Source organism: Benincasa hispida, chromosome 11 (genome assembly GCF_009727055.1).
Source record: "Benincasa hispida cultivar B227 chromosome 11, ASM972705v1, whole genome shotgun sequence".
In the NCBI taxonomy this organism is placed as follows: Eukaryota; Viridiplantae; Streptophyta; class Magnoliopsida; order Cucurbitales; family Cucurbitaceae; genus Benincasa; species Benincasa hispida.
The window spans coordinates 38,009,117-38,020,061 of NC_052359.1; the positions used below are offsets into that span (position 1 = coordinate 38,009,117).

General features: G+C 29.2%; 2 protein-coding genes across 2 annotated transcripts; both read left to right on the top strand.

The window, feature by feature from the left end:
- Nucleotides 1–92: 92 nt before the first annotated feature.
- On the top strand, nt 93–2,638 carry LOC120091188 (GDSL esterase/lipase At1g09390-like). Its single transcript, XM_039049088.1, has 5 exons — nt 93–1,054; nt 1,128–1,313; nt 1,468–1,625; nt 1,970–2,240; nt 2,327–2,638. The coding sequence occupies exons 1-5, from the start codon at nt 781–783 to the stop codon at nt 2,557–2,559; spliced, it is 1,122 nt and encodes a 373-aa protein (XP_038905016.1). The 5' UTR covers nt 93–780; the 3' UTR covers nt 2,560–2,638.
- Nucleotides 2,639–6,956: 4,318 nt separating this feature from the next.
- LOC120090688 (GDSL esterase/lipase At3g62280) lies at nt 6,957–10,567 on the top strand. Its single transcript, XM_039048407.1, has 5 exons — nt 6,957–7,297; nt 7,383–7,568; nt 8,268–8,434; nt 9,014–9,284; nt 10,332–10,567. Exons 1-5 carry the CDS (start codon nt 7,024–7,026, stop codon nt 10,565–10,567), a joined length of 1,134 nt encoding a protein of 377 aa, XP_038904335.1. The 5' UTR covers nt 6,957–7,023.
- Nucleotides 10,568–10,945: the final 378 nt, after the last annotated feature.

Consider the following 10,945-nt stretch of genomic DNA (forward strand, 5'->3'; position numbering starts at 1 on the left):
GGCATTATTATTATATTTCAACATGATATTCATGTGACATTCACTAATTGAATCAAGTTGCTAAATGTCGGTAGTCGCTGTATGGACAAAACTGAGGTTCTTGTCACAGACTAAGAGAAAACGACAGTTTTGATGATACTCAGGATAAGATTCTTCTTACTTACTCTCTTTCTATTTTCTCCAGGGATCTGTTACTCACGGACTAGCATAAGGAATAGTGCGAGCCCAAGATAAAACAAAATAATTATACTATATTCAACATCTTTTTGTGCTTTCTCACTTCTGCTTGACCACAGGATTTGCAGTTTCTCTCCACCATTCTGCTATAAGTTAAAGCAACTTACCACCAACTTGCATTAGAACCGGAGAAAATTCCCCATATCGGACAGAACCTGTAGTTTGTCAGAAAGTAATGCCCCTACACTCTCTTTTTAAACGTTTGTGTAGGAAGAATTATATGGATCTTGTCATTTTTCTTTCTGGTTAATGGTCGGTTGGATGGATGAAAATATTCATTAATTTTTTGTCTTATTGGGACAAAACGTCTTTAATCTAATAAATCGTGGAATACAATAAAAGATCATATCATATTTTTTTAGAATTTTTAATTTGGCTTCTAGTGAATTCAAGAGGCTTTGAGTGCTTAACTAGCTGAGACACAGAGAAATCTCAAACAGAGCACATGGAACGCAACTGGGATCTTTAGTACTCACTGCATATGATGTTGTCTCTCTGCTCTTTATTTATTGTGATCATTTGCTACCGTAAACAAGCGGGTTAATGAATCTGATTACAGAAATGGCGAAAACGAAGAGGAATTCCTTTCCTTTTCCATTGCCTGTCATCTTCTTCCTACTATCTCTACCTGGTCCTCTTTTTGTTCATTCTCAGTGCACCCAAAAGCCAGTTATTTTCAACTTTGGCGACTCAAATTCTGATACAGGTGGTTTCTCTGAGGGACTTGGCCTCAAATTTGGACTCCCAACTGGCCGTACATTCTTCCATAAACCATCAGGAAGATTATGTGATGGACGCTTAATGATTGATTTTCTATGTATGTACTCTGATCCAACAAAACAAATTCTCAATAGCTTGATTTTCTTACTAAAGTGCATTTTCTTCCTCAGGTGAAAATGTGAGTTCTGATTATTTGACCCCATATCTGCGATCTGTGGGGCCAAATTTCACCAATGGAGCCAACTTTGCTATATCTGGTTCAGCTACTCTGCCAAAGGATCGTCCATTTAGTTTGCATATTCAAATTATGCAATTCCTTCAATTTCAATCACGCTCCCTCGAGCTTATTCCAAAAGGTATATCTAGTTCAATATAGTAGTTGATTAAACACACATTCTTACTTGATATCTCAATAATTTTTAATGGATGGGAAGAATCTCTTCATTCTACTATTGACATCTCTTCATTCTACTATTGACAAAGGTTTCTAAGCCAAGTGAACTGATGTAGGGTATAAAGACTTGGTTGATGAAGAAGGGTTCAATAATGCTCTTTACACAATTGACATCGGACAAAATGATCTTGCTGCCGCATTCACTTACTTGTCTTATCCGCAAGTCATCCAGAAAATACCATCTTTTGTTTCTGAGATAAAAAATGCCATATGGGTTAGCCTTCAATTTCTACACTGTTGAATTACTATTTACAACCTAAAAGTTTTAAGCTAATAGGCCATGACAAATCTTTTAATTTTTTTCAACACTCCCTCATGTGTTAGACTCAAATTTTAGTAGATATAAAAAATGATACAATTTATATTATAAAAGTTTGAAGTTAGCCCTGAAGTTTAGTTAACTCTCCATTTTCAGATTATAGCACTGACGTTTAGTTAATTCTCCATTTTTTCAGTATATTCTTCTGGCCTTAAAAGTAGAAGTTGAAGAAAAGTCAATGGATTCCTGTGTTTTTGCTTTTGTTACTCCCCCTTACTTGTTTTTCAATACAAATGTAGAATATATATGAACATGGAGGGAAAAAATTTTGGGTACACAACACAGGGCCATTGGGCTGTTTACCTCAAAAGCTTGCTGCAACTTCTTCAAATGCCAGTGACCTTGACAATCATGGATGCCTCCAATCCCAAAACAATGCTGCGAAAGAGTTCAACGCTCAGTTGAAAGCTGCATGTGGAGAACTAAGATCTGCTTTGACAAATGCCACCATTGTGTATGTTGACGTCTATGCCATCAAATACGACCTCATAGCCAACTCGGTCTCAAACGGTATTGCCAATTATAATCATCGTCATCATCTTACAAGAATTAGCAAATTATTGTCTTGACTCGAGCTGTTTCCTTACGTTGTGCAGGGTTTGAGAATCCATTGATAGTGTGTTGTGGCTATGGAGGACCGCCATACAACTTCAACCAGAGCATTACTTGTGGCCAACCGGGCTTCAACACGTGTAACGAAGGATTAAAGTATGTAAGTTGGGATGGAGTTCACTATACAGAAGCAGCAAATGCTGTGTTTGCCTCCAAGATACTTTCTTCTCAATACTCTTTTCCAAAACTTCACTTTAATTTCTTCTGTAACAAGTGATGATTGGATTCATTTTGACTCAACCTAAACAGCCATATAATTTGGATAATGTTCAGCTTTTGATTGGAATTGGGTAGGACGTTTGCTCTTTTTATTGTGGGTATTGGCAAAACTGTAATCAAGGAAAAGCAAAGGGGTGCCATACAAAAACTTATTAATAAGAAAATCACAAAAAGCAAACATTTCGAGGCTAGGAAGCACAAATATTTCTAATTGTGTAGAGAATCGGTATCAGATATGGATACGTTCAGATATATGACAGATATGTGTTTAATATGTGATTTGAAGTATCTGTTTTTTTTTTTTTTTTCAAGTTTTCAAATACGTGTATCTACTTCTAGATACGGGAAGGGATACTTGGGTCATTTTTTCCCCAAATTTAAGCTCAACCACTTAGAAAGTCCAACTCACAACTTATTTTATTTAAAAGTAAACTTAAATCTAGTCCAAAACAAAATAGATTAAAAATGAAAAAAACAATAAAGAGTAGAAACATAGAAAGTTAAAAAAAAAAAACACCCGAAAGGTAATTAAATCTTCATTCTTCCCTTCTCTCTCACTATCTAAATCATGATTCACACTTCCTTTCGTGCTCACCTTCATTCTTCGATCTTTATCTTCTACTTCTTTCTTATCATATGCTCTAATCACTCAACTATCACTCGATATTGTTGGATTTTTCTTTTTAAGCCTTTACTCTCTTTGTGTCTATGCTTCTTAGCTTCAAGGTTATCAATAGCATATGTAGTCTTAAGTTTGTCCTAAGCAGAAAATATGTTATTTATAAGAAATATCTTTGTAGTTTTGACTTTCATATCGTATATTTTTGTGCTTGAAGTCTCAATAATGCTCTCTTTTAGTTCCTAACCTAATGAAACTTTTAGTCGTCACATAAAAAGCTCAATCACTTTAGTTTGACTAGTGTGCCAGACACTTGGATGCTCCAACACTTGTTGGATAAAAAACAAATACTTGTTAGTACAATAAATTATGAGTTAGACATGCATAGAACATGGGAAAAATTCAGGTACTACCATAGTACATACTCAATTCTTGAATGTAACTTTTGTGGTAAGCAATGAATGTAGTATGAAAATTTTCTATACTACTGTAGTACTAGAAAATTTTCCCATAGAACACTTGTTTTGTAGACCAAAAAGACATATATGCCAATAATAATAAATTTTGAGTGTGAAACACATCAAACTAATTTTTAAGCATATGAATGTATAAACTCATTTACTTTGAATTTTCTTCTGCTATAAAACTATATATATTTTAAAATTTTTTATTTTAATAAACATGTCCTTGTTATGTCATTGATGTGGCAAAAAGATTTGTGTTTACAATACTTGAGATGATGTGGTAAGCATAAAAAATATTGGCTAAATTATACAAAATATCGCTAAACTTTGTACTTAATAATTTGAGTTAGGTTGGGTCAACCCAAATTTGAAAAATTGCAGCCATCAACTCGAAAATAATAATAATAATAATAACCCAACCCAAGTCAACTCAAATTTTAAACTAACTCAATCCAACTCTTATAATTTAGATTGGGTAATCGAGGTTGTTCGAATTGTCGAGTCATTGGAATACCCATACTTTTAGAAGTTTTAAAAGTACTCTTAAAACTTCCAAAAATAGTTTTTAAAAATATCTTACCATTAGTTTTGAATGAAAACGATTAGTGGTGTGTGTAAAAAATACTTTTGAACTTTCATAAGTTCCTTAAAATTAAAAAAATAAATACACAAATGACTATTTCGGATAATAGACAGGAAAGGACAAGTGACAATTAAAAAAAAAAAGTTGACATAAAGGAAAGTAAATTAAAAAATTCAAGAATATAAAAAATGATTATTTTTCAGAAAACTTGAAATAGAAGAAAAATGAAAGTATTTATATGAAAAAAAATGAGGATATTAATATAATTTGTTTTAAAATCAATCATTTTCGAATTCAAGAAAACTTTTAACAAATTGATCACTGTAGTAATGGTAGGAGTATTTTTTAATTTTTTTTTTTAAAAAAAAATTAGTTACTTTTGCAGCGATATATTGGTGGTTTCTTTTCCTATATTAATAGTAAGATTATTTATTAATTTTTTTTAATAGGTTTAAGATTTTTTTTTTCTTCATTACTTCGGAAAGTTCAGAAGGTATTTTTGAAAAAAAAAAAGTTTTTTTTTCTTCTTTACTTCGGAAAATTCAAAAAGTTCATAAGGTATTTTTGAAAACAAAATATTAATAACCCATTGGGGACAGGCTTGGGCATTTGAAGCCCACATTTGTTTGATGGTTTTGGTTGAATTTCCTAGGAATATCATTTTCCCGAGTATCCTTATTACCCTCGCTTCTTATTTTATTTTATTTTTTTATTATTATTTTGTAACTAACATCTTTTCCATTTTTTTAAATTTTCTTTTCTTTTTTATTTCCTTCGATTCTGATCATTATATTTTTCTGGTTTTTACTTCTATTAATGAATATTAAATTATATTATATTATTTAAAATTATTTTCGAATATTGACTTCCTAATAATAAATTAACCAATGACTAATTATTTAATATTAACTATTATAAATTAATTATTGAAAATGAAATTTGGTTTATTTCAATACTTCGTAATTGCATAAATTTGTTGAAAATAATCAACGATCCAAACACAAATATTGTGATTAATTTTTTATTAATTTATTTATTATTAACCTATCATATTTATAAATCTTATTTTTAGTATTATTTATAAATATATCATTTTTCACTTTTTACATAATATATTGTCTATTAAAATATATTTTCTTATATTATTTAATTCAAATTCAAATTACTAATATTAGAGTTAATTAATTATAAAAATGATTAAGTATTAAATTATAATTAATATGACACTCATTAATATATTAATTGGTTAATTTAAATTATTAATTACTCAACTTTCAAATATTTGTAATTAAAATTGAATTGATTCTTAATTATTTTAATCAATATATTAAATGATATTTATTGTTTAATTAATTAATTAATTAATTAATTGGTTAACTTTAATTATTAATGTCATGCTTAATTTCATAAATTAAATATAAAGATAATTTTTTTTCATAAAATTCTAATAGCATTTTCCATGCACCAGACATCATATTTCACTAACATTCTATTCTTAAACATCTATAAAATCTTAAATCAAACGACCCTAATGATTTTATTCAAAACTAACGTCAAAGAATATTTTTTACTTTAGCAAAAATATTTTAAAAATCAATCCTTCCCTCTCTCTCTCACACCAGATGATCCACACCCCCTTTGAGTGTATTTGTAATTTATCATTTATGTAATACGCTGCCCTTTCTATTCTTTGTAGCTTAGTTTGTGATGATTGATGGGAGAATTATATATATATATAATAGTATATTTTAATTAATATGATGCGAAAAATTATATAAAAGAAAAATGAGTATTTTTGTTAATATGAGACGAAGAATCATATGATAATTAGTATATAATTTAGATTAATTATTATTTTAGAATTTATTAGTTAATTGTCGGATTTTATTGTAAGGCAATAAATAGCCATGTAATTGTATTAGTATTTATGTTATTCATATTATTTATGATTTTGACCTAAGATTTAGAAGAATGCGCTATATAAATTCTCTAAACCTAAAGTCGTCTCTGATTTATAATTTGAATTATTCTCTTTAAGAGTAAATCGTTTTTCTTCTTTCCACCGTAGATATAATTAACACACTATTAGTAAACAATGTAATTTGTGTCGATTTTCTATTATTTTTCATTTTATATTTTTCATATTTAAGAGGTTATGATGTCACAGATAAGCTGGAGAAACGACACATGGACTACTTTGGGCTTGAAGAACATATCTTGGACCAACCCAATTTCAAATAGAAATCAGTGAGCTATGCTCGAGTCAGACATACAAGTCAACATATTGTATGGTATTTTTGGACAATTCTAGTGCTATTTTTTTTTCTCCTGTGCTTATTAAATCCTACAAATTGATATGCATGCTTAAAGTGAAAGAAAATTAATAATAATATCATATTCAGAATTATTATTCAACATGTTTTGTAAAGAAAAAGAAAAAGAAAACGTTGAATAACATGTGAAATCGAAATAGTAGAGATTCCAACCTCTAATTTCTTCATATAAACGTCTTGTCTTAAAGAGTTAGAGCTAAAACATACTACTGTCCTATTGTATTCTAATAAGAAATGTTCAGAGTGTCCAAATTAAGTCAACCATGAAATAAAAAAGTGGTTAGGGTGAATCAAACCCGACCAAAAGTCAACATCTGCCAACATAAAACATTAATTTATTAACAACTTGGGTTAAACTCTAAACTCTCTCTTCTGATTTTAAAAATTACAATAAAACAATGGGTGTGGAGAGTTACAAAGCAACCTCCAAATCAATTTCTGTAAAAAGAAAAGAAAAAAAGAGATGATGACCAAATCAAGATCAAGAACAACAACATTATTGTTTGATCCCAAGAAGATCCCTTTCTGGGTTTGTGCCATTTCTCTTGCCATATTCATTCCAGCAACAAGCTGCAGCCCTACATCACCAACTTTGATCAACTTCGGCGACTCGAACTCCGATACTGGTGGCGTTCTTGCTGGGGCTGGACTCCCGATCGGCCTCCCCAACGGCATTACTTTCTTCCACAGCGGTACCGGGCGGCTCGGTGATGGCCGATTAATAATTGACTTCTTCTGTGAGTTCTAGTAGGGGTTTATATATATTGTATATGTTTGGTTTGAGATTAGGAAGTGAAAAGCTTGATATGTTTTGGTTTTTAGGTGAAGACTTGAAATTGAGCTATTTGAGTCCATATTTGGAGGCTTTAGCTCCAAATTTTACAAGTGGAGTGAACTTTGCAGTGAGTGGAGCAACTACACTTCCACAGTTTGTTCCTTTTTCTCTTTATGTTCAAGTTCGTCAATTCATTCACTTCAAAAACCGTTCTCTTCAACTTCAATCATTAGGTATGTTTTCTTTTCATTTTTTTTAATTAATTGAATAATTTAGCCTCGATTTGATACCAATTTTAGATCTCATTTGATAACTATTTGATTTTTTAATTTTAGTTTTTGAAAATTAAACCTATAGACACTCTTTCCAACTCAAATTTCTTGCTTTATTATCTATTTTTTTACAAATATTTTAAGAAACCAAGTGAAGTTTTAAAAATTAATTAAAAAAATTTATTATTATTATTATTTTTAGAATTTAGCTAAGAACTCAACTCTTTTACTTAAGAAATGTAGAAACAGTCGTTAAAAATTGAAAAGTAATAAACTTAATTTTTAAAAATAAAAAACTAAATGGTTTTCAAATGAGACCTTACTTTTTTATTTATAGGTATATCTTTTGTTTTATTATTTACTTTTTGACAATTTTTTTAAAAAAATATTTGTAGTTTTAAGTTTTGACTAAGAATTGAGAAGATAAAAACTATTATGAAAAGTGGTGAAAAAACAAACATTTTTTTTTTAAATCACCTAAATTATTTTTCTAACACATTTGAACCAAAACCAACTGACAGAAGCTTATAATTCAATCTAATCCAGATGGGTTTGAGTTGTTGGGTAATTGATAAAATGTTTTTTGAGTTCTTTCCATTTTGGAAGAGATGAATTTGCTTTGAAAACTAAATAAAAGAGAACCCTAAATTTTAATGGCAGGTAAAATAGAGAAGATGATGGATGAAGAAGGTTTTAAGAAAGGAATATACATGATTGACATTGGGCAGAATGATCTATTAGTTGCCCTTTATGCATCAAATTTAACCTATGAACCAGTTGCCCAAAAAATCCCTTCTTTTCTTGCACAGATCAAGCTGGCCATTCAGGTTTTAATATGAAGCTTCTTCCTCGTTCCCCCTCTTCCTAATTATCAACATTCCTACAATAATTAATATTACATTAATTTGCCTTCTCTCCTTTGAATTATATCTATATATATATATATATATATATATATATATATATAACTTAATGACAAGGAATCTTTTGTCGGATCATGTGAAGTATTTTAATCTATAGAGATGAGTAAGATTGTTTAATGACAGACAAATAGTGATAGTTTTCTTATGATGATCATGTTCCTATATTAAAAATATATATTTTGAATTCTTAGTTAAATACATTTTTAAATAGTTTCTCGCCCGTTGGTTAGTAAAAAATATTTGGCGTAGTTGATCATAGGAACGTAGGGAAAAATAAAATGTTGACTAAATCTTAAAGATTAAAAGTATAATTAATTTCGGAAAAAAATAGACAATAGAGGTTTCCATGTCCATGTGGAAGTTTTGTTATTTCGACCTTCTTCGTTTTTATATTTTGCGTAATCGATACATATCTTTGTACTTGATTTCGAGGTGTGAGATTCTCAATTTTTATTATTTTTATGTGATTTAAATTGTATATAGAATTTATATGCAAATGGAGGGAGAAAATTTTGGATACACAACACAGGACCATTAGGTTGTTCTCCGAAAGAGTTGGCATTGCATCCCCACAGCCGCAAGGATGTTGACCAAATTGGCTGCCTTAGGGTTCACAATCAAGTTGCTAAATCCTTCAATAAAGGCCTCAAAAATGTGTGCAAAGAGTTACGATCTCAGTTTAAGGACGCTATCATTGTCTATGTTGATATATATACCATCAAATATAACCTCTTCGCCCATCCCAAAACATATGGTATGATTTCTTTATTTCATTTTTATATATCTACAAATTGTACAATACCATGTGACATATATACACACATAGAATATGCAAAGAAAAAAAAGTTTATAACTTTATGTACTGCTACCCAGAACAAATCATAGCTTGTTGACTGTATATTATCAAAAAAAAAAAAAAAAAAAAAAAAAAAAAAAAAAAGAAAAAAAAGAAAAAAAAATAATGGTCTTGTCAAATTTACTATCCTATAAGATAAGAGTTTAAAAGTAAAAAAGGGAAAAAAATAATAGGGTTTGATCTCCTTTATATGAATAGATTTCAAAACTCACTGCTCCCGTTACATAGACTTAAAAGAAATATATATATATATATATTATATATATATAGATAGATAGATAGATAGATGTTGTTTTCAAATATAGAAAAATGAATCAAAATATTTATAAATATAGTAAAATTTCACTGTTTATCTATGATAGACTGCGATAGAACACGATAGACTGTCATCTGTGTCATGATAGATACAAATAGTAGTCTATCGCGATCTATTACAGATAAACTGTGATATTTTGCTATTACTTATAAATATTTTCAACAGTTTTATCATTTAAGATAATATATATAGAATTAGACTCAATATAGAGAACCTTTTGTCAGTCTTGAAATTGTGTTTGAGAATAAGATTAGCTTAGAAATCATTACAAATTTAGTCTAGGAACATAATTGATATGATATAAACAAAGTATTTATAATAATAATTCTCAAAACTAAAAAAATTCAAATGTCAAAATAAGTCCCTGATGCTCAATTTTGTGTCCTAATAGAAGGTCTCTGGCATATTTACACGAATCTATAAGACGTAAAGTTAAATTTTGTATCTCATGTATGAGACATATAGACTTTTAATTTTGTGTTGATAGCTGAAATGTCAAATATAGGTTGTCAACAACCTATTTGTGAATATAAATGTGAGAGTGACCTATTGGACATAAAATTAAAAGTTATAAATATTTTTGAAATGTGGAGAAGTAAATTTATATGTTTTTGTTTGTGGAAATGAAGGGTTGGAGAATGATCCATTGATGGCATGTTGTGGGTATGGAGGGCCACCAAACAATTACAATGTAAAAGCAACATGTGGGCAACCTGGTTATTCTATATGTTCAAACCCTTCAAAATCTATAATTTGGGATGGAGTTCATTACACTGAGGCTGCTAATCATCTTGTGGCTTCTTCTATTCTATCTTCCCATTTCTCTACTCCTAACCTTACACTTCACCAATTTTCCCTATTTTAGATTTTTCTCATTTTCATCTCTTCCTCTTCTATTAAACATTTTTTATTTCATTTATTTTCATGTTCGTTATATTTACTTTCTTTGTGTTGATTCACATGTTTAGTCCTTTAACTTTTAAATTTGTATGAGTTATTAATACATTTTTACGCTTTTGATTTTGTTTATGTTTAATATGTTGAATTTTACCTTTACTCATTGGAACTTTCATATTGATGTTTTAAGAAGTGTTGGATGATACTTTGAAAGTTTTTAATTATGCGTCTAATTGACTTTTTTTTAACTAATTGATTTATTAAATATAAAATTTTAAATGGCATATGGTTATTATTATTTTTTTGGTAAGAACAGATTAAAAAAAGAAAAAAAAAACAGACTAAC